Source organism: Canis lupus, chromosome 20, assembly GCF_011100685.1.
Source record: "Canis lupus familiaris isolate Mischka breed German Shepherd chromosome 20, alternate assembly UU_Cfam_GSD_1.0, whole genome shotgun sequence".
Lineage (NCBI taxonomy): Eukaryota > Metazoa > Chordata > Mammalia > Carnivora > Canidae > Canis > Canis lupus.
This window is the reverse complement of record NC_049241.1, coordinates 32,707,860-32,731,272: the sequence shown is the minus strand read 5'-3', so window position 1 is coordinate 32,731,272 and position 23,413 is coordinate 32,707,860. Positions and strand designations below refer to the sequence as shown.

The 23,413-nt window shown below is 41.8% G+C and overlaps 1 protein-coding gene and 1 long non-coding RNA gene across 4 annotated transcripts in view; one reads left to right on the top strand and one right to left on the bottom strand.

The window, feature by feature from the left end:
• Positions 1 to 23,413, top strand: part of FLNB (filamin B) — a 138,270-nt gene that overhangs the window by 59,254 nt on the left and 55,603 nt on the right. Inside the window, 10 exon segments of the mRNA XM_038566049.1 lie at positions 298 to 341; positions 343 to 396; positions 3,048 to 3,195; positions 12,727 to 12,845; positions 13,845 to 13,922; positions 15,055 to 15,217; positions 15,930 to 16,127; positions 18,722 to 18,859; positions 20,363 to 20,489; positions 21,826 to 21,962. Of these exon segments, the coding sequence (XP_038421977.1) occupies positions 298 to 341; positions 343 to 396; positions 3,048 to 3,195; positions 12,727 to 12,845; positions 13,845 to 13,922; positions 15,055 to 15,217; positions 15,930 to 16,127; positions 18,722 to 18,859; positions 20,363 to 20,489; positions 21,826 to 21,962 (1,206 nt within the window).
• LOC111091304 lies at positions 154 to 21,640 on the bottom strand. Of its 3 annotated transcripts, none has more exons than XR_005374872.1 (6): positions 21,540 to 21,640; positions 19,849 to 20,567; positions 12,288 to 12,477; positions 8,125 to 8,196; positions 1,325 to 1,496; positions 154 to 685 (listed from the first exon to the last, which is right to left on the bottom strand). It is a non-coding gene; the product is annotated as an uncharacterized LOC111091304 (long non-coding RNA). The 3 variants fall into 3 exon arrangements; XR_005374873.1 differs by having other exon boundaries at positions 1,325 to 1,492; positions 12,288 to 12,474; XR_005374871.1 differs by having other exon boundaries at positions 155 to 685; positions 12,288 to 12,474.

Here is a 23,413-nt window from a genome sequence, read left to right as displayed (position 1 = left end):
CACTAGGCCCAAATAGTTTTACAGGCTTTATTTATTTATACCACACCTTCAAGGAATGGATAATCTCTATGTTAATGCAAGAGAATGACAGCCTGAAGAAGTCTCAGCTTAGTCTCAGAATACTGGCATACTCATATCTGTGTTACTTTTTGCCCTTAAGATATATAATTGACTATGATTTTTGGAAGAAATTGTTTTCTGAATTAAGATACCAAAGGGGTTTAATTTAAGCACATGACTTCCTTTAATCTCTTCAGTCAGCTAATACTTACAGAATCTTTTGTGTTATATTAACAGGTCTGTGCCCAGACTGGGAATCATGGGATCCACGAAAGCCTGTAGGACAATGCACGGGAGGCTATGCAGCAAGCAGATGACTGGCTGGGTGTTCCACAGGTATATATATGAGCAATACAATGAGTCTATTTCCATCTTCCAGCTTGTTCTGGCACCCTGTGGGTACCCTTTGGGTCTGGCAGGCAGTCTGACCTCCTCAGCATCCGCCTTCAAAGAGTATTGCCTCTGGCATGCTCCCATCTTCCTCAGTTTACCCATAATAATAGGTTCTTATTTCTTAGGGGCTTGCAGATCATTCAAAAATCTTCACATCGCTCTTTGTCACATGTGGCAAAATTTTCTATTGTTTTTGCTCCAAAAATTTTAAAGACTATCTTGGGACACCAAACTGCAAATGTAGATCTTAATGACTAGGTTGAACTGTAAGAAATAGCCAATATTTGGCCACTTTTTACATATTTTAAAAGTCTTTTAAAAATCCAATATCTTACGGAAAGTCCCTTAGAACTTCTTAAAAAATTTTAAACCAGGATAACCTACCATTTTGGAAATTGTGGAAGAATTTGTATTGCCCATAATCCTATCACAGGAATATAACAAGGGAACTTGGAAATTGGGTAACCTTTGGATACCATCAGCTGTAGCCACATTGCATAGCTGAGATCCTGTCTTCTAAGGTTTTCCAGGGATGCTAAAGAACTCCCTCAGACCCTGTGCCTGAAGCCCCGGTCAAGAGCAGTTGTAGGTAGCCAGTGCCATGGATGGATGGCCTTACCACAGGTTACATTATGGTCTAAGTTGGTGTTCAGAGCTGAGTTCAGTTTATTTTGTAATAGGATCCCTTGGGAGGTAGAAAAGCTCAACTGTGGGCAGCCTGGGTGGCTCAGTGGTTTAGCGCCGCCTGCAGTCCAGGGTGTGATCCCGGAGACCTGGGATCAAGTCCCACGTTGGGCTCCCTGCATGGAGCTTGCTTTTCCCTTTAAAAAAACAAAAAACAAAACAAAAAAAAAACAAAAAAAAAACTCACCTGTGTTTCTTTGGTTTGGTTTTAACATCATGTCTCTGCTTCATGACCTATTTCTTCGCTCTTCCACCCTCAGTAAGTGGTGTGGTATGTTTTTCTTCTCCTCTTAAACTGAAAACCATCTCCTTTGCATGTTCATGTGATGTTGGCACTGTATAGTTGTTGAAGGAGCTGCCTGGAAGAAATATCAAATCAACTCACATCCTACATTTTATGGAATGAATGAAGGCAACTATTCAAACCCAAGTAGCTATTTTGTTGCTGCAGGCTCATTATCAGAATGTTTTCTGGTGTGTAGGTGTTTGTGTGTGTGTGTGTGTGTGTGTGTGTGTGTGTGTGTGTGTGTGTGTCTAACTGAGGGGTGAGGGAAGCTGGGTATATATGTTGTTCATCTGCATTTGGCTAACCTGGTTCATGAGACCGAGCCTTCTGTTGGGTCTGAGGAGTAGCACCTTAGCAGCTCAGCACCCTTGTTGGGGGCAGAGGGATTTTTTGTACTGTTTAGGACTGGGTCAAGTAGTGGACTGGAGGCTCTGATGACTTCAAGGGGGGCACCTGTCTGGTAGGGGCATAATCTTGCTCCTAGGCTACATATCAGGAGACCTTTATTTCTTCCCTATTTTTTAAACAGTTCATAATATATTAAAACCCATTTTAGTCAGCTTAGGCTACTATATAACAAAGTACCATAGACTGGCTGGTGTAAACAACAGAAGTTATTTCTTTTTTTTTTTTTTTTTTAAGATTTTATTTATTCATTCATGAGAGACACACAGAGAGAGAGAGAGAGAGAGAGAGAGAGAGAGAGAGAGAGGGGCAGAGACACAGGCAGAGGGAGAAGCAGGCTCCATGCAGGGAACCTGACGTGGGACTCGATCCTGGGTCCCCAGGATCATGCCCTGGGCTGAAGGCAGCACTAAACCGCTGAGCCACCCAGGCTGCCCCCCAGAAGTTATTTATTATATCTAGAAGCTGGAAGTCAAAGAGCAAGGTGTCAGTGGATTCAGTGCTTGGCGGGGGCCCTCTCTGTGACTCACAGACAACTGGCTTCTTGCTGTGTCCTCACATGGCAGACAGAGAAGACAGAGAAGTCTCGTCTTTCCTCCCCGTCTTATGAGGGCACTAATCCTATCCTCATACCCTCATCTCAACCTACTTACCTCTCAAAGTCCACACCTGCTAACACCATCACACTGGCTCTTAGGCTTTAGCATATGAATTTTGGGAGGATACAAACATTCATGCTGTATTAAGACCGCATATCTAATATGTCGCTGTGTTGTCTCTTTGTTTTTATTACTATTTTTTATTAGTAGCAGAGTCAATAGAGATGCAGGCAATTTATATGCTTCTTGGTAATATGCTCCAATCCCATGTATACTTATTTTTTCTTCCTCCTCAGTTGATGTAGCTTACCCCTTCTGGAAAGTTTCCCTTGGTGGGGGTGGGCAGGTGGGGTGGTAGGTGGGCCTCTTTTTCAAGAGTGGATATGTACCTCTGGAAATCACATATAGAATTGTCGGGGGTGGGGGTCCTCAGCTTGCAAAAGGAAGAGTGACACCTCTAAAAGATAAAAACACTGATGTTGACATGTTATTTTAATTTAATGTAATGAGTTTGGCTCAATTTCTTTAATTTGTAGTGTTTGGCTTAAGAGACATTTGGAAATCTTTAGCAATTACAAGTGATATGTTCTGGATATTCACCTACCATGCTGTTATTCTAGGTCATCACTCCCGAAGAAATTATTCATCCAGATGTGGACGAGCACTCGGTGATGACTTACCTGTCCCAGTTCCCCAAAGCCAAGCTCAAGCCTGGGGCTCCTCTCAAACCCAAACTCAACCCAAAGAAAGCCAGGGCCTATGGCCGAGGTAAGCACTGGTCTTGCTGTGTCAGGCTTGTTCTCAGTTCTTAGACATGATTATGTGGCTCCACGAAAAAGGTTCTTAGCATCAAGAATTATAGGCTTGATCCTTTCAGGCACTCCAGGCCTCCTTTGTAAGATGTTTTTACCTAAAGGTCCATTTGTTTGTGACCAACATTTCTGCTCCATGAATCTAGGCTGTAGGAGATGCTGCTGCTTTAACGTGATGGAGAACGATGAGTTTGTTGCATTGTGATTTTAGTGCAGTAACCCTGGGATGAAGAGAAGACTATTGTTCCCATTTTTCAGATGAAGAATCAGAAGCCTGATTCACTAGAGGTGGGGGTGTCCACCCCAAATCACCAGTCAGCGATGGGGGTAGAACAGGAGCCTGGGTCATCTGGCTGGTGATTCATTTCTCCTTTGGTCCTGCTCATACTGCTTCAGATTTCCAGATGAGGAGGGAGCTATTGTGACCCCTAGATACTTCCTCACTGAGACATCCTGTTTATGATCACCAAGGCAGCTGCAGGACAGTGTTCTGCTCAGAATGTTATGGTGGGTTGAAGGCATTTTGAGGCATTTGATGTTATGATTGGCACCTAACTTCAAGCACACCAGCTTTTTAAGAACAATTGCATTTCAGCCCAGTGTGGTTTCTGGTAAAGATTAGGACAGTGAGATACAATTTATTCCCTTTTTTATGAAGAAGGGAAAGTGCATTATATTTCTTAATTTTTATAATTACAGTTGGGATAACATTTAGACACAAAATATCTTGTATATCCTCTGTTAGAATCTACAGTTCTAACCATTCTAACATAATAGTTTTTTCTAGCCCTTCTTATGTATTATGTGTATGTGTGTGTGAGGTTGTTGAATTCTTTGAAAATCAACTGCAGGCATTGTGATAGTTCACTCAATACATCAGTAGGCCTCTCTTGAAAACCGCATCATTCTCTTGTATAACAACGATATTCATGATCACACATAAAAAGATTAACAATATCATATCAGCTAGTATTCAGTTTACATGAAAATTTCCCTATTCTAAAAAAAAAAGAAAATTTCCCTATTCTAAAATTATCTTTCATATTTTTTGTTGTTTTATAAACCAAGATCTGACCAAGATTGCCTTACTACAGGGGCACCTGGGTAGCTCAGTTGGTTAAGCATCTGATTCTTGGTTTCAGCCCAGGTCATGATCTTGAAGTTGTGGGATTGAGCCCCACACTGGACTGTGTTCAGTGCGGAGTCTGCATCATATTCTCTCTCCCTTTCACTCTGTCTCTTAAATAAATAAAATCTTAAAAAAAAAAAAAAAGATTCACTTATGGTATTTGGTGTTTCTTTAGACTCTTTTCATCTAGAATAATTTCTGTGAAAAAATTTTTTTTCCTTAAAGATTAATTTATGTATTTTTAGAGGAGGTGGGGAGGGGCAGAAGGAGAGGATGAGAGAGAGTCTGAAGCAGACTCCACATTGAGCATAGAGCCCGATATGGGGCCCAATCCCGTGACCCTGAGATTATGACCTGAGCCGAAACTGAGAGTCGGATCCTTAACCACCTGCACTACCCAGGTGACACCCCCCCCTCCATTTTTTAAAAATAATATTGACTTTCTGAAGAGTTCAGAGCACTTGTCTTGTAACAGGATATCCTATACACTCATTCCCTTTGAAGGTAGCGCTTCCCTACATGGTGTTAGCTTAGTCTTAAGATGACACAGAACTAGAGCAGTGGTGTTGGGTGTGGTTCTCAATCTTAATAGTCAGGTTCTTCTCATCTGTCTTTTCAGCATGATTTAGAACAGCAAAGAGGGCCTGCCTAATAGATCTGGAACAAAGCCACTTGCCATTTGAGGTTCCTTTTGGCATCGAGGTTGGGTCCATGCAATCATTTGTATGTATAGGGACTGGGGACTTTGTTTCAAGCCCTCCCCAGATGTGCACTCACTCATAAGTTGGCATGTCCATGCTTGCTTTGAAGGTGCCTTCTCTACGCTATAAACCAAATTTTAAGCAATGATGGCTAGAATAAGGAATCTTTGGTGTTTCAAGGTTATGCTTCCTTAATGGCAAAAAAGCTTCAAACAGCCAAATAAGTCTCTGGTTGACAAAATTGGTCAAGTGGATTCAATCTAATCAGAGCATAAAATGCTTGTTTGCAGTCACCTTATCACTGGCTGTCCAGCTTCCCCATTGTTAATGTGAAACGGTTTCCTTTCACGCTGCTGTTTTCTAGAAAGTGACTATTTGCTACGGTCAGGAATGTGGCTAGTCATTGCCATTTCCTTCATCTGCTTTTTTTTTTTTTTTTTTTAAGATTTTATTTTTAAGTAATCTCTACACCGCAAAATGGGGCCTGAACTGAAAACCCCGAGATCAAGAGTCACATATCCTGCTGATTGAGCCAGCTAGGTGCCCCTCATCTGCTTTTTATTAAGTGTTGTGTCCTTGTGGAGAAAACACACCTTAAAAATATATATACATGTTATATGTATGTACATATACTTTTTTTTTGTTGTGGTAAAATATGCATAACACAACATTCCCTATTGTAACCATTTTAAAATGGACCATTTAATGGTATTAAGTACATTCACGTGGCATACAGCCATCACCACTGTCCATCTCCAGAACATTTTTATCTTCCCAAACTGAAACTATAATCCCATTAAACTATAGCTCCCCTCCCCACCCCCCAGCCCTTGGCAACCACCTTTCTATTCTCTCTCTATGAATTTGCCTATTCTAGGTACCTCATGTAAGTGGAATCATACAATATTTGTACTTCTGTGTCTGACCAGCTTCACTTAGTATAATGTTTTCAGCATTCATCCATGTTCTGGCATGTGTCAGAATTTTGTTCCTTTTTAAAGCTGAATAATACTTCACCCTATGTATATACTACATTTTGCTCATCCATTCTTCCCATCAATGGGTATTTGAATTGCTTCCATCTTTTAGCTCCTGTGAATAATGCTGCTGTGAACATATGAGTATGCAAGTATCTGAGTTTCTGTTTTGAATATTTTGCTAGAAGTGAAATTGCTGGGTCATACAATAATTCTGTATCTGTTTCTCTCTCTCTCTCTTTGGAGACAGTGAGGTGAGGGGGAATAGTGTGGGGGAAGAAGGGGAACGGCAAAGGGAGAGAGAGAATCTTAAGCAGGCTCCATGTCCAGCTTAGAACCTGATGTGGGGCCTGATCTCACGACCCTAAGATCATCACCTAAGCCAAAATCAAGAGTCGGATGCTTAACTACCTGAACCATCCAGGCACCTCTTTTTTCTTTTTAAGTAGGAGGACCAAGTGTCATTTTAGGCAACAGGGCCACACGTGAGGCCACATGGGTAAAGGGCCTCTTAAGATACTATCTTTGTCCTGTGATGAACCCAAGGGCTGGGGGCAGTTTTCTCTCTCTCTCTTTTGTGGCCACATTGCTTCATTTTTGCCAACTGAACCAAAGGATAGAGAACATCCCATCCTCTAGTTTTACAAGGGTTGAGAGGTTTCTTTAATTTTATCTTTTGGACGTTGGCCAGAATTCAGTTAGCAGCTGGGTGGCACTTGCAGATCCACTCACTGAGACCCATTCACTGAAAGGATAGAGGGCTGGAGTGAGGTAAACTCACAGCTACAAGTAGATCTTTGTGGTGGGCTTGCTTGCAGGGCTGGGTATGTTGAAAGCATGCATCCATGAGCTAAGCAGAAACCTTTCCTAAAACCTATGTTCTGTGTGAAGCATTCACTGCAGAGCAAGCCGTAAGCACCCTTCATTGTGAGGAGTTGTGAGGAATAGGACTTCACAGGGTGGGCTCTGGTCTCTCTCTCTCCCAGCCAACCGTGGTGAGCCCAGGTGGACAAGCCCAGCCCAACCCTGGATAAGCTGCAGAGTCAATTATTTCTCAGGCTGTTGGAGTCAGGTGGAGTGGGTGTTTGTGAATATTTTAAGTGCATGTTTAAATCTATTTGTTACATGACCTGATCATTGCATAAATTTTAAGCAGAAGGAAAATATGATACATAAAAATAGAAAACCCTGTTTTCCAACTGCCAATCCCATTCCCTCTTTCAAAGTCCAAGGTACTTTTTGCCAGCTTTTTTTCTGTGCTGACAGGAGTTCCCAGCTATGTAGTTTTTTCAATTTGCAATTCTTACTTGGCAATGTGTGAATGTTATCTTATTATATAGCAATCTACCACCAATTCTTCTAATGTTAAATTATTTATTAGAAAACAAATACAAATACAGAGTACAGTAACAAGTGACCCAGTGTCTTCAGCAGTCTAATGGCAAGGGAAAAACAAGATAGAGAGAAATCTAGAAATTGAGACTTACAAGACTTAGTAACCAGTTGTAATATGGGAACCTTATTGGATCCTATTAAACTGACTTAAAAAGTATGATGCTCATGAGATAGTTGGAAATTTGAACACTGAATATTTTTTTGATGTGGATATTCTAGAAATATCTCTTAAAGATACATAGTGAATGTTTGTGGATTAAAGATATGAGGTCCAGGAGCACCTGCGTGGCTCAGTTGGTTGACCGACCAACTCTTGGTTATGGCTCAGGTCATGTTCTCAGGGTCATGAGATCAAGCCCTAGGTCAGGCTCCATGCTCAGCAGGGAATCTGCTTGAGATTCTCTCCCTTTTCCCCTGCCCCTCTGTGAGGTCTAGGATTTATATCAAAGTAATATAGGAGGAGGGGAGAGGTAGGAATGAAGATGTAAAACAAAACTGGCTGTGAGTTGTTGCATTGAGGTAATAGGTATCTAGGGATTCAGTAGACAGCTCTCTGTGTCTGTATAAATTTGTAATTCTCCATCATAAACTTTGTATTAAAAAGATTTTATTTATTAGAGAGAGAGAGCAGAAATGAGAGTGAGAGAGAGAGAGAGAGCATCAAGTGAGAAATGATACCTTACCCATAAGGAAGAAATAGGATGGCAGATTTCTCTTCAAAAACCATGGAGGCAGACGTGGCACTTTTTCGAGTGCTGAAAGAAAAGAAAAAAAAAAAAAGAATTGTCAGCTCAGATTCTTGTATCCAGGGATAGTATACTCCCTTTAGGAATGAAGAAAAAAGACATTCTTGGATGAAAAAACTAAAAGAATTTGTGGCCACATTTACCCTAAAAGGATGACTAAAAGAAATTCTCTAGACAGAAGGGGAACAAAGAAAGAAGGAATCTTTCAATTATAGGGAGAAAGAACATGCTATAAAAAAAAAAAATATATATATATATGTGTGTGTGTGTGTGTGTGTGTGTGTGTGTGTGTAACAATAGACTTTTCACAAAAAACACAAACTACCAAAACTCAACTAAGATGAAATAGATAACCCAAGTGGCCCTGTAACCATTAAAGAAATCAGTTATAACTTAAAGCTCTTGGAAAAGAAATCTCCAGGCCCAGATGGTTTTACTGGGGAATTTTACCAAACATTTAGAGAAGAATTATTACCAATTCTACACAGTCTCTTCCAGAAAATATGAAGAAGGAACACTTTCCAATTCATTTTATTTTATTTTTTAAATTTTTTCCAGTTCATTTTATGAAGCTATTGTTGCTCTAATAACAAAATCAGACAAAGATAATACCAAAAAAGAAAGTAAAGATCAATATCCCTCGTGAATATAGATATGAAAGTGTAGGGGCACCTGGCTGGCTCAGTCATTAGAGCATGCTACTCTTGATCTCAGGGTTGTAAGTTTGAGCCCCATGTTGGGTGTAGAGATTATTTTAAAATAAAATCTTTAAGGGGTGCCTGGGTGGCTCAGTTGGTTAAGCATCTGCCGTTGGCTCAGGTCATGCTCTCAGGGTCCTGGAATCAAGCCCTGCACCAGACTTTGCTCAGTGGGAAGCCTGCTTTTCTTCCCTCTGCAGCTCCCCCTTCTTGTTCTCTCTCTCTCTGTCAAATAAATAAATAAAATCTTTTAAAACATTGGTGAAAACAATCTACTGCCTTAACAGGCTAAAGAAGGAAAATCACATAATCACATCCATTGATACAGAAAAGGCATTTGACAAAATTCAACCATATTAAGAACTCAGAAAAAGGGGACTAGAGGAGAACTTCTTCAGTTTGATAAAGGGTACCATCCACAACAAGTTTACCTAACATGATTATTTTTTAAAAATATTTTATTTATTTATTCATGATAGAGAAAGAGAGAGGCAGAGACACAGACAGGGAGAAGCAGGCTCCATGCAGGGAGCCCGATGTGGGACTCGATCCCCGGACTTCAGGATCATATCCTGGGCCGAAGGCAAGTGCTAAACCGCTGAGCCACCCAGGGATTCCCTACCTAACATAATTAATGGTGAAAGACTGGATGTGCCCCCTAAGATTGGGAATAAGACAAGGATATCCACTCTCACTACCATTTCATTCAACATCACGATGCAAGTTTTAACAAGTATGGTGAGGCAAGAGAAGAAAATAAAAGATACATATTGAAAAGTAAGAAATAAATCTGTCCCTCTTTGCAGATGACTTGATTGTCTGTGTAGGAATTCCTGAAAATCTGCAACAAAAGAAAACAAAAAGCCCAAAACTCTTCTTGAATAAGTGAATTCAACAAGGTCTCAGGATATAAGATCAGCATGCCAAAATCAGTTGTACTTATGTTAAAATGTATGTCATCTAGGTTTCATACAATGGACATAAGGACGTTAAAATAAAAAAAAATCATACTGTTTAAATATCATACCATTTATAGTTACTCAAAAATTTGAGAAATAGATGTAAATGTAATAAAACGTGTTAAGATTTTTATGCTGGAAACTACAAAAAAAACACACTAATGAAGAAATCAAAGATCTACATAAATGGAGAGACATACTGTTTTTATGAATTGAAAAAGTCAAAGAGTAAAAATGTCAGTTCTCCCCAAATTGTTATATAGGTTTAACACAATTTCTATCAAAATCCCAGCAAGATTCTTTATAGATACAGAAAAGATTATTATTTTAAGTGTATATGGCAAGGCAAAGGAACTATAGTAGGGAAGTGATTGTGAAAAGGAAGAAAAATGTGGGATGAGTCAATGTACTTGATTTCAGGACTTATGAAGGTATAGAAATGAATATACCACCATGTGATATTGGTGGAAGGAAAGACACATGAATCAATGGAACAGAATCCAGATCCCAGAAAGAGATTTACATAAATATGCAAACTGATTATTGACATAGGTACAAAAGCAATTCAATGGGGGAAAGAGCCTTTTCTACACATGGTTCCAGAGCAATTGGGCATCCATAGGCCAAGAAAAAAAGAACCTCAGCCTGAGTTTCACACCTTATAGAAAAACTAACTCAAAGTGAACCATATCTAACTATGAAACTTCCAGATAATCAACAGCAACATAGAAGAGAATCTTTGGGATCTAGGATGAGGCCAGGAGTTGTTAGATTTGACCCCAAAAGCATGATCTGTGAAAGGAAAAATATAATAAGTTGGACTTCACCAAAATTAAGAACATAAAAAATTTCACGAAACATGGTCTGTGCCTTGGCATGGCACACAAGGATTGGACTGTGCTGTTGAGGGCTTTCTCACAGTGAAGGCACACTCCTGGATCACCCTGCTCTCCTGCAAGACAAGTGCCCTTAACCTCCACCCTGTAAGCCACCTGGATACCATCTCAAACAAAATTCAGAATGCTGCTGAGACAATGGTTGGATTTTACTCTTAAGAACTTTTTAAAGCAATTTAAAACTTTTCTCAGTTAAGAGGATGAAAAGACAAGCTTAAGACTGGGAGAAAATATTTGAGAGCCACATATCCAACAAAGAACTAGTATCTAGAATATATAAGGAACACTCAAAACTCAGTAGGTAAAAAATATCCAATTAGAAAATAGGCAGTAGGGATCCCTGGGTGGCTCAGCAGTTTGGCGCCTGCCTTTGGCCCAGGGTGCGATCCTGGGGTTCCGGAATCAAATTCCGCTTCAGGCTCCTGGCATGGAGCCTGCTTCTCCCTCTGCCTGTGTCTCTGCCTCTCTCTCCCTTTCTCTGTGTCTATCATAAATGAATAAATCTTAAAAAAAAAAAAAAAGAAAATAGGCAATAGATGTGAACAGACATTTCACTGAAGAGGGTATATAAATGGTAAAGAAGCACATGAAAAGATATTCAGTATCTTTGGCCATATGAGAAATGCAAATTAAAATCACTACATATCTATCAGAATGGCTAAAATAGAAAATAGTGGTAATGCCAGATGCTGGCAAAGATGCAGAGAAAGCAGATCCAGATCACTCATCCATTGCTGGTGGGGATGTAAAATGGTACAGCTACTCTAGAACACAGTTGGACAGTTTCTTAAAAAGAACTAAGTGTGCAGCTACCATACAACCCAGCAATTGCACTCCTTGGCATTTATCCCAGAGGAATGAAATCTTACGTTCATACATAACCCTGTACACTAATGTTCATAGCAGCTTTATCAGTAATAGACAACTGGAAACCATCCAGATGTCCTTCAGTGGGTGAATGGTTAAACACGTGGTAGTACATTCATATCCTGGAATATGCAATAAAAGAACAAGTATTGATAGAGTCATCAACCTGGTTGGGTCTATAGAAGATCATGCTTAGCCATGCAACCTCAAAAGATTGTGTAATGTGTGATTTCATTTATAGAACATTCTAGAAATGATAAAATTACAGAGATAGAGAACAGATTAGGGGTTGTTGGGGTAAGAGGAGGGTGGGGCAGGGAGGGAGTGCATATGGTTATAAGAGGGCAGCAGGAGTGATTCCCATGGGGATGGAAATGTCCTGGATCTTGACTGTGTCAAGCCCAGGATCCTTGTGATACTATACTAGGGTTTTGTAAAATGTAACCATTTGGGGACCTGGATAAAGGGTATTATTTCTTTTACCTGCATGTGACTATCTCAAATTAATTTGCTCAGTCATCTCAAAGTAAATAGTTTAATTTAAAAGTATTGATCAAATGCCATTTTTAAACATTTCAAGTAATACAAAATGGCCTTTAATGAAAAATGAGCTGTTTCCCACACCTCATTCCTCCTCCTCCCATGTCCCCTCCCTCAGGGCAAATCCCACTGGTACTTACTAAATCATTTTCCATAGTTGTATAGACTTCTCACTGAACTGCTCTGAATATTTCAGAATCAGGTATCGCTTAAATAACAAGGACAGAAGTACTTGGGTGGCTCAGTCCGTTAAGCGTCTGACTCTTGATCTCAGCTCAGGTCTTGTGAATTGGAGACTTGTATTGAGCTCCATCCTGGCTATGGAGCCTACTTAAAAAAATAAAATAGAATAGAATAGAAAATATAAATAAAATATAAAATAATAAAATATAATATAAAATAAACAAGGACAAATTCAGGGGTTTTGACCTGTTTGATAATCTTTGTCACAGGCATCCCTGTCTCCCACATGGCAGCTGCAGGGCTGAGTCCCATCTCTCAGTTCCCTAAAGGAAAATGGTGGGTGATGGCTTGTGTCAAGGCCCTGCCTTTTGTAATGTGCTTGTGTAAACCTGACAGGAATCGAGCCTACTGGAAACATGGTGAAGCAGCCGGCCAAGTTCACTGTGGACACCATCAGTGCCGGGCAAGGAGATGTGATGGTGTTTGTTGAGGACCCAGAAGGGAACAAAGAAGAGGTAGGTTGGAAGAGTTTGGGGGGCTTGTGACAGGGCTAAGGACTATATTTCCATTTTCCTCATTAAAGCTCACAAGAAGGGGCACCTGGGTGGCTTAGTGGTTGAGCGTCTGCCTTTGGCTTAGTTCATGATCCCGGGTTCCTGGGATCAAGTCCCACATTGGGAGCCTGCTTCTACCTCTGCCTATGACTCTGCTTCTCTGTGTCTCTCATGAATAAATAAATAAAACCTTTAAAATTAAAAAAAAAATCAGCAAATAAAGCTCACAATCCTCCAAAAGGATCCTGATGCTTAGAGCAGTCAAAGTAATTGCCCAAGGGCTGTGCCTTGAAATGTAATAGAAATTGATACCCAAGGACACAATGTTTAATAAAATAAGGAATACTTTATTTAGCAAGGGCCTTGTGACTTGACATTGTAGATGCTGATGGTCAGAATAACAATGACAATACTGATAGAATACAGCAACAGTACTGAAGCTTTCCTCTCTTCCCAGGCGGGCCATTCTTGGTTCCTCCCTCAGGACCTTTGCCCATGCTGTTCCTTCTACTTATCTTCTTAAGACTGTTTTATTTCTAGTGCTCAGCACCATCCAAAATTCTAAGTTTACTGGCATATTGTCTGTTTCTCCCACTGGGGCAAGGATTGTGCCTGACTTGTTTTATTTTTGGCACCTGACACTGGGCCTGGCATTTCATAAACTCTTAATAATTACTGAGCCAATAAAGTTTTAAATTACTGGCTTTGTGGTCCCTCTCATCTACCGAGTTCCAGCCCTGGGAAGGTGGAGTTATGACTTGGTTATACATTTGTGCTATATGACTTTGTTTCTCTGACTTTAGGCTGCTGCTTTTCTTGGGCATCCTTCAGGAGTGGTGGGGCAGGAAATAGCCAGGACAGGTTCCTGACCTGGCAGCTTGCTGCAGAGCCTTGGCTGGCATGGCATGCTTTTACTCAAACCCAGCACCTTCTCTAACTATTGTTCATTTTCTGTCCTAGGCACAAGTGACCCCTGATAGCGACAAGAACAAGACATACTCTGTGGAGTATCTGCCCAAGGTCACCGGGTTGCACAAAGTAAGATGAAGTGTCATGGCTGTTGCTTGAACTGCTCTTCTGGGCTTGCTTTGATATGTGTGTAAGAGGGTATCTTAGGAAGGCTGAATTCTACTAAGTTCTTTGCAATTTAAGATTGTTTTTAACTCTACTTGGGTAACAAATGATTGTAGCTAACATGCCTAGAGCATAGATGCTAAGCTATGGGTTCTTTGTCTTCCATGCTTCCTTAAGTATTCCCCCTTGGGGTGCTCTGGAGGGTCTGTCTGTATTGAAGCATGAGTGTGGAGGGGGCCAGTTGATATAGTTGAGGACAGTGACCCAGTCATGCACCTGTAGAAATGATGGGGGTCTAGTCCCCCCAGGTCCTTTGTCTCAACATCATTTTGAATTCTGTTTGAATGGGTGTCTAGTTGGCCTATATGACAGGGGCCTGAGGAGTCTGAAAGATCCGTAAAAAGTGTGTTTTTCCTTAAAATAGGGCCTTCAACAGCATGTACAGGTCAGTCCCTGTGTACCATGCCAATATTTCGAGACATAGACCATATTTACTACCTTGACCTTTAGTGAATTCACCTGGAATCATGGCTATTGATTTTTCTTATACCGTTAGGACATCCTGAATTTTGGGAAAAAAATCTTGAAGGAAGCATTTATGATGGAATTAATTTATTCTATTCATAGGAAATCCAGCTCTATATTCCTTAAAATTTAAAAGATGAGAACCTACTCAAATTTTAGATGAAAATCAATACTGTATCTCAAATTCATGTATGTGAGAATGATCTTGGTCCTTTGAAAAACATTTTGACTCTAGGTTTGAAATCCTGGAACTGTGCCTTATTTTCTGGGGGTACGGTGGCCCCTTCTACAGATTCAAGTAGAAGCACTGGTTTGCATCCTGTTATAGACGCTACCCATATCTGATCTAAAGCATTTTTAGTTCACTAAAGGCATGATATGTCCCAGGCCCAGTGTGGGATGGAGCCAGGAGGGAGTCCCACTCAGGCACTTAACCAGGGCTTTTGGTTCCAGCCACCTTTGTGTGTATAGTTAGGAGAATGGAAGAGAAGATTGTCATTGCATATGGCTCAATAAAAGGTCTCACTGGTCAGGGAGAAGTGATTATATCACATCTGTTTGTCACTCGTAGGTTACAGTCCTCTTTGCAGGACAGCACATCTCCAAGAGCCCATTTGAAGTGAATGTCGACAAGGCACAGGGAGATGCCAGTAAAGTCACTGCAAAAGGCCCAGGCTTGGAAGCTTCCGGGAACATCGCCAATAAACCCACGTACTTTGACATCTATACAGCAGGTATTGTGGATCAGGCTTTCTTCCAGAGCCTGAGATAATCCTCAGGAGACCCAAGGCTTGGGATGCCTGACGTTTTGTCTTTTATGTCAAACCACCACCAATGCCCTTTTTCAAGTGTGTTGGTTATATTTACAGATTTTTCAAAACTAGCTTTTCTTTAAGATCTTACACTCAAATAATCTTCAATTATTTATAATCATGTATATGATTGAAGCTTGGCTTCAATAGTAAATAATCAATTTCTTTAAGCTTTTCTTTAAGATCTTACACTCAAATAATCCTAAATTATTTATAATCATGTATATGATTGAAGCTTGGCTTCAATTGTAAATAATTTCTGTACACATTTCTACCTTGGTTAAAAATTGTTCCAAAGAAACTAAGTTTTAAGAATCATCTACTAGATCAAATTCTATGCCAGGTGCAGGGGTCGGGGAGGAATGATCAGGCTCAATTTTTAAAAAAAAATGTTTTTTATGATACAACTCTTGAAATATCACCTTTCTATTCCATGTAGAAAATTTTAAAAATAGAGAATGGGAGAAAAAGAAAAGTTTATGACCCTCCTCCCCCAAACAGAAAACGGTTTTAGCATCTTGGTATGGACCTTCTGAGTGCCTGTCTTCTTCCATCTGCATTTGCACCTACACTCATCTGCAGTAAGTGTTCTGAGAAGGTGACCTGGGCTCATTGAGTGCTTGTTGTCTTCTAGGTGCTGGTGTGGGTGACATTGGTGTTGAGGTAGAGGACCCCCAGGGGAAGAACACGGTGGAATTGCTGGTGGAAGACAAAGGAAACCAGGTGTACCGATGTGTGTACAAACCACTGCAGCCTGGACCTCACGTGGTGAAGGTCTCCTTTGCTGGGGACACCATTCCCAAGAGTCCCTTCGTTGTGCAGGTTGGGGAAGGTGAGTGCTGGGATGGCCAAGTAGATCTGCCTCTGATGTTGAGGCTGATGGTGCACACCAGCCAGGAGAATAGTGGGGACCATGCTGGACCCACTCCCGTTCCCTTTCTGCCAGGGTCCCTTTGGTGGGAAGCAGCTTGCTTTGTCCTCAAGAGAGGACTACTGTCTTTCTGTGAGATGTGCAATGACCTCAGTGCTTCACTTGTATGAACTCATTTCATCCTTCCTGGAACACTCATATGGCAGAGTCATTGTACTCCCTGAGGGATGCCAGATGGAGGCTGTTCACACCGTTGATGTCCGAGGCCGAGGTTAGCAGCTATAGTACTGCCGTGGCCTTCACTGCTTGGCCTTTACTGGCTGCCATGCGCACTTCAGCATGAATGCAGCCAATCATCATGCTGGCCAGCATGTTCCAGGTGCTGGCGTTATCCCTAGTTTGCTGGTGGAGACACCAAGGCTTAGACAACATAGTTTATCGGTGAACACAGACTAGTCATCAGTAGAAGGAGAACCCATGTCTCTGTCCACCTGTTAACCATGCTGCTAAACCCCTCCTGCAGCCAGAGCTTGCATTTTCCTCTAATGTTAGACTCCTTTTCCTTCTGACTTGGTGGTTCTTTTTGTTTTGTTCTCCAACTCTGCTGCCTTTTCTAACCAATACTTGCTTTTCCCTGTTCTATCCTCTGCATCTGCATCTGTAGACCTGAGCTTCCTCTTCTGAATCCTGCCTCTGGGTCAGCCTGGACCCCGAAACTGTTGGCTTCCTAACTGAGAGCAGTGGGCCAAAGGCATCTCACTGGGTAAGGGTTGGTTGAATGGAATTTGTGCCAGTTCTCCTTGCTGCCCACACACAGGTCAGCTGAGCCTATGCTGTTTGTGACCTCAGGACATGACAGTAGGGGTTTCACTATTACTTGTCTCACTAGGCCCCAAACCCACTCTCCACTTATGTTGAGACATGTCTAAAACATTTCAAAATGGTGGAGAATCTGGTGGTTTCCTTCAAACTCTTTAGTTCCATTTAGTGTTTATATGAACTGAGCAGTTGCCCTTTTAATGTTGAACTATTACCCATGTTCAGAATTTCCATGAGTGTTTGGTTGGTTTTTTTTTTTTTAAGGCACATTAAAACCCTCTGAGGGAAGTCCTGTCATCCTGTTGTGACTTATTTCTGGTATGACCAACTTTTCTCCTTTTGACAAAGAAAAGAAAATAAAACCAACATATTCATAAACAAAACTCTCTTTGACATAATGCAAGAAAGAATTTCTAACAGCTTTCCTGTTCTAAAACTGTCCTCTGACTTCCTCTCACTCATGAACTATGCTTTTCATCTCTTGTGTATCCATCCATCACTTATACTATTTAGTATGTATTTGATAGAGTTTTTCTTTTGACGTACTAATTCCTCCACTACTTAACTGATTTTATATTAAAAAGAATCTTCATTTCACTTTAACAATGGAAAACCAATGTCACTTGTGACAAAATGTGGCCATAAACATGTTCATCCATGAACCACCTAAAATTAACTCCTCGAGTGTGGGTCTCTCTCTTCCAAAGCAGTTGTTTGCCAAATAGCCAGCTGAGGACACTGCAGTGAGGAGGAACCAGAGGAGGCATTATTTTCTTTCTGTGGAGTAAAGAGTTTTATCCTCTGGAGTCTGTGATCGCACTCCGGCACACAGAGACTTGTTAAATGTGCAATGTTAGATTTGGAAAGGAAAAGCTACTTAATAAACGACATGATATTTTACCCATTGCTCTCTCATTTCTGTACTTAGAAAGGGTTGCCTGTGTTGGCAAAAAATTCCTAGGGTGTGAGAATGCGTGTTTATCAACCGTCTGATGACCCTTATAGAACAGTAGTTTTGTGGACTTCTCATGTAAGAAATTACTAGAAGCTACTTGTATTTAATTTTTAGTCTTCTGACTTTAGGTTTTTAAACTGGATCCAGAAATCAAATGGAGAGGGGTGTTTATTGCTAATTGTTGCATTGATAGCCACCCACATTCTGATTACCTGGTGACAGCACTAAAATGTTTGTCTGCCTTGGCCAAGGTGGGGTTGAGCTGCTTTCTTTCTGAGCTGTCCTCTGGTTTTCATGCGGAAGACGATCACATTTCGACTTTTAGAGATGGCCAATCCAGAGTTTGGAACACAGTCAGATATTTTCAAGTGCTATGTTTTCCAAGTAGACTTGAGAAAGTTCCGTCTTCTCAATTACTGGGCCCTTGAGTGTGGCAATGAGACTTAACTCTCCTTTACCACTGAGAGGATAAATGCCAGGGTTCAGCGGGTTCCAGGAGCACAGCAAATGCAGGCTGTGCTTCTCCTTCTTTCTTTGCCAAAGTAACTCCCCCACCCCCCCACCCCCATCCCAGGCCCTCTGTGGTGTGGCTGGACAAAGTTATGTTGTATCCTTATTTGCTAGCCTGGTGTGCTCCCTGAGCAGGACCCCTGGCCTTGGGCAAGTGCTGCAAACTCTCTGTGCAGAGCAAACATTTTCTTGGCAGGTGGCTCCCAGTTACCTTGGCTTGCTTGACTCTAACGAATGAAAGGTTGAATTGATGTCAAAACTGTGTTTGCAGCCTGTAGTCCAAATGCCTGCCGGGCCAGTGGCCGGGGCCTGCAGCCCAAAGGCGTCCGCATCCGGGAGACTGCAGACTTCAAGGTTGATACCAAAGCTGCTGGAAGCGGGGAGCTCAGTGTCACCGTGAAGGGTCCTAGTAAGTGCTCCTTTGTTTCCTCATCTCAGGGGTGACTTCAGCTGGCTTTGCATCCATGGCATATGGATTTCATCCCACAGCCAGTTTTGATGGATCCCAGAGAGCTGTGTCAAAGAGTCGAGGCTGTCTGGGCTCCATGAGGAAAGAGGCCGTGATCAATTAGTTAACGTCTGCCCTGGGTGCAATGGGAACAGTGGTGGTTTGACAGCCTCCTGTATTAAGGCTTCTGGGAATAGAAGAAGCACTGATGTAATGGAGTTTGGGAAGTGCTATCCTTGGAACGACAACCTGAAGTGACTTATTTTTTATTTGAGGAAACGTAGGCTCTAGAGGAAGGGTCTTGCCCAAGGTCACACAGCTTGTAAGCATCTGAGCTGGAATTCAAGCAGTCTCGAAAGCCAGTAATTTTCCCACTACAGGTTACATTTTATAGACTATGAAATTATGCCAAGTACCTAATTACTATGATCAGTGCTTATAGAAGGAAAATAAAATTCCCTAAGATTACGTTTTCTTTGTAGATAAAAGCTGTTTGTGGAGGGGTGGGTTGTACTCTGTGACTCTTTCTTCCCCTTTTTGGGAAAGGAGACCGCAGACGCAGGGATGAGCGTCTGCTCTGTCCGTGTTCTCCGCTGCCACAGAGAAGCAGCCCTGCATCTCTGGCTGCCGAGGCTTGGTGGGAATGTGTGCTTCCTCTGCCGGGATTGCTCTCACCCTCTGTATTCTCAACAGGTTGGGGCAGGAGTGTTCAGAGCTCCAGAAAGTTAATATTTGATCCCAGAGCACTGAGCTGTGGGGAGGGCTGGGTTTGAAGGGTGGCTGAGGTTCTAGACTGCCCTGACCTGGAGCCAAGCTGCTCTGGGGCTGCCATAACTGCTGGCTTGTTGCTTTAGAAGCCAAGGAGAAGTTTTTTCTGACCTTTGGATTCTCGCTTGACTAAGTGGCTTTCCCAGCCAAACCTCAGGGCTCAACATAAAACAAGTTCCTACCTGATGGCTCAGTTTGGAGTTTGTGGTACAGCATTTAAAACCTGTCTTCTTGTAGATAGTACTCAGGAGTTTTCTCCCTTTGGTTGTCCAGCTTTAAAAGAGATGTGCCAAGACAGTAACCTGAAACGCATGCCAAATACTCATAAGGGTTCAGTCCCTCCTCAGTTTTGTGAGAGGCTAAGACAGCGATCGTTAAGAAAAATTGAGGTATGACTAGATTTGTTTTTACACAGACCCAGGAGGTCAAGGACTCCTCCATCCCCAATAGCTCAGAGAGCCTTCTAAAGCCGGTTTGCTGGAAAGTCTTCATTTCCCCACACTTTGAGGCAGAGATGGGTCTATTTTTAGGCTTGGATGAATCTCAGTTTTTGAGGGTGTCACACTCTGAGGCAGCCCACTTTGGTTCCCTGTGTGGCTTATGTCTTGTGGATATTGCTCTTTCTGTTCTTGTCCTTTGGATTCTTGTTCTCAGCTTGGGATTGCTTTGGAAGGAAGGTGTGCTTTCTTCCCACAGAGGGTCTGGAGGAGCTGGTGAAACAGAAAGGCTTTCTGGATGGAGTCTATGCATTTGAGTATTACCCCAGCACCCCAGGGAAATACAGCATCGCCATCACGTGGGGGGGACACCACATTCCAAAGAGGTGAGTCTCCAGCAAGAGTTGCGTCTTCTCTGGAGGCGTGTTCAGCCTGGGGCAGGCTCACGGTGGTTGCTTCCTGGGCTGTAGGAGGGAAAGAAATCTACTTTGTTGAAAATGTTTTTTTTTTTTTTTTTTTTTTTTTTTTTTTTTCCAGAGCAGCACAGACATTTGGCTTGTTCTCAAAAACAGCAGAAAGTCACTGTGGTTTCAGTTGCCTTGCTTTAAATCAAATGCTGGCGGTTTGGGGCTGACGGGAGGCAGGGAAGCCAGAAGGAGCAGTAATAGAGAGCAAATGGGCTGTGTATCTATACACCCTTATGTAAACTAGGATTCTCTTTCTTTCAATGTGTGCCTCTGTTCAGGAATGCCATGGGGGTAAAATCTGCCATGGTTTACATTAAAATTCTCTACGTGAGCGCAGTCAGGAGCCAAGGGACGCAGTCTACAGCTTTGCCTTGTGGGGATCACAGTTACCCTTCCCTGTTCACATGTTTTCCAGCTCTCCTGGGGGCAACTTTAAATTCTGAATAAATTACATTTACCTTGAGAAATATCTGGGCATTATAGGGTTCTGAGAATCTAAGCAAACTTTTTTTCTTAAATATACTTATTTAAACAATCTGCACACCCAGCATGGGCCTCAAACTCACAGCCCCCAAGATCAAGAGCCACATGCTTTACTGACTGAGCCAGCCAGGTGACCCCTCTAAGCAAATTTTTAAAAATTCTTCTATACTAAAGTTAAAGCGCATTCGTTCATATATGAAATAAAGCCTATTCAACCTAGTTTTCTTCTTATAATATGTTTTTTAAAGATTTTATTTATTTATTTTAGAGAGAGAGAGCACAAGTGGGAAGGGCAGAGGGGAATGGAGAGAGAGTTTCAAGCAGACTCGACACTGAATGTAAAGCCTGATGTGAGGCTCTGTCCTGGGACCCTGAGATCATAACCTGAGATGAAACCAAGAGTTAGATGCCCAACTGACTGTACCACCCAGGTGCCCCTTGTTCATATAATATAAGCAGGATATAGGAAAGAATGCTCTCTCTTACCTTCCAGAGCTCACAGTCTGGTGAGCCCTACACTCAAAAGGTGAATGATCAAAAGGATGAGTTAGTGTGTTTTGTGTGCCAGTGGTTACCTGAGTGTCCCGTGGCAGCCATAGTACATTATATTGTTGACATAACAATGGCTGTGGGGCCACCTGTGTGGAGGAAGGGCTTGGCTGAACATTAGGACGCCAGGTAGAAGGAGTGGAAAAATATGTGTAAACAGCTTATGGCTATAATTAGTCCCTTCTTTGCTTTTCTTTAATGCTTTTTGTTCTTTTTCTCCTAGCCCCTTTGAGGTTCAAGTTGGCCCTGAAGCAGGCATGCAGAAAGTTCGTGCATGGGGCCCTGGCCTTCATGGTGGGATTGTCGGGCGGTCAGCAGACTTCGTGGTAGAGTCCATTGGCTCTGAAGTGGGGTCTCTGGGTAGGTGGAAACAGCTGGCCAACAGCTTCTGGAGGGCTGAGATTATACAAGGCTTGGTCCCAGGGTCAGACTGAGAATTGGGGCTTCCTCCAAACCTCACTACCCTTAGCCTCCTGGCCTCCTGACCACCCAAATCCAACTCTTAATACTGCTATGGGATTGCAATTTTCATTTTCCTCATGCCTTTCAAGGTCCCCTCTGCCTCTTCATTCATTCATCTGCTAAACCTCAAGGGCAGAGGTTTCCTATGGGTGTTGTGCTTGAAATAGTGCTGAGAACATACAAGATGCTCAGCAAATATTGTTGACTGATTATTTATTTATTTAAATATTTTACTTATTTATTCATGAGAGACATACAGAGAGAGGCAGAGACACAGATGGAGGGAGAAGCAGGCTCCCTACTGGGAGCCTGATACAGGACTTGATCCTAGGACTCCAGGATCACGACCTGAGTCAAAGGCAGACACTCAACCATGGAGGCACCCAGGTGCCCCTAATTCTTAGTTTAGATGGATGAATGAATTTTGTTGAAACTAGAAATTTGAAGAATAAATATTCTTTGGAGCCTAACAAGATGTTTTAGGAGCCTAACAGGATATTTTAAGTACACATCTGATGTATATAGGATTCATTTAGAACAATGGTCAGCAAGCCTGCTCTAGAAAAGACAAGAGAGCAAATATTTTAGTATTGTGGGCCATATTTGCCCTGCTGCAACTGTTGTGAGTCTGCCATTGTAGTATGAAAGCAGCCATAGAAAGGACAGAAGTAAAGGAGTGTTGCTGTGTCCCAGCAAAGCCTTATGTACAAAAACAGGTAGCAGATCAGTTTGGCCCACTGGCCATAGTTTGGTGACTACTTGTTTTAGGTAGTGAAAATAAGCAAACTGGGAAAAAGAAGAAATCACCTTTAGTGTTTAAATCAATGTTTTGGGGATCCCTGGGTGGCGCAGCGGTTTGGCGCCTGCCTTTGGCCCAGGGCGCGATCCTGGAGACCCGGGATCGAATCCCACGTCGGGCTCCCTGCATGGAGCCTGCTTCTCCCTCTGCCTGTGTCTCTGCCTCTCTCTCTCTCTGTGACTATCATAAATAAATAAATTTAAAAAAATAAAATAAAATTCTAAAAAATAAATAAATAAATAAATAAATAAATAAATAAATAAATAAATAAATGTTTTGGTATGATATTAAACCTTTGGCATATCCTTCTAGACTTTAAAAAAAAATACATTCATCTGCCACAAAAAAATATCTGGGGGGAATCTATTTTTCTGCCTCAGATAAATAGAGGCTATGTCTTGATTTTCCATGGTTTCTTTGGAATTCCATTGTATGGATGTCTAATGTTAGGCTCTCTAGCTATTTCCACAGTTTTCCTGTAGAAACAGTGCTGAATCCATGTACTTTGTATCTGTTTATGAATATCCTTGATTATTTCCTTCAGACAAAA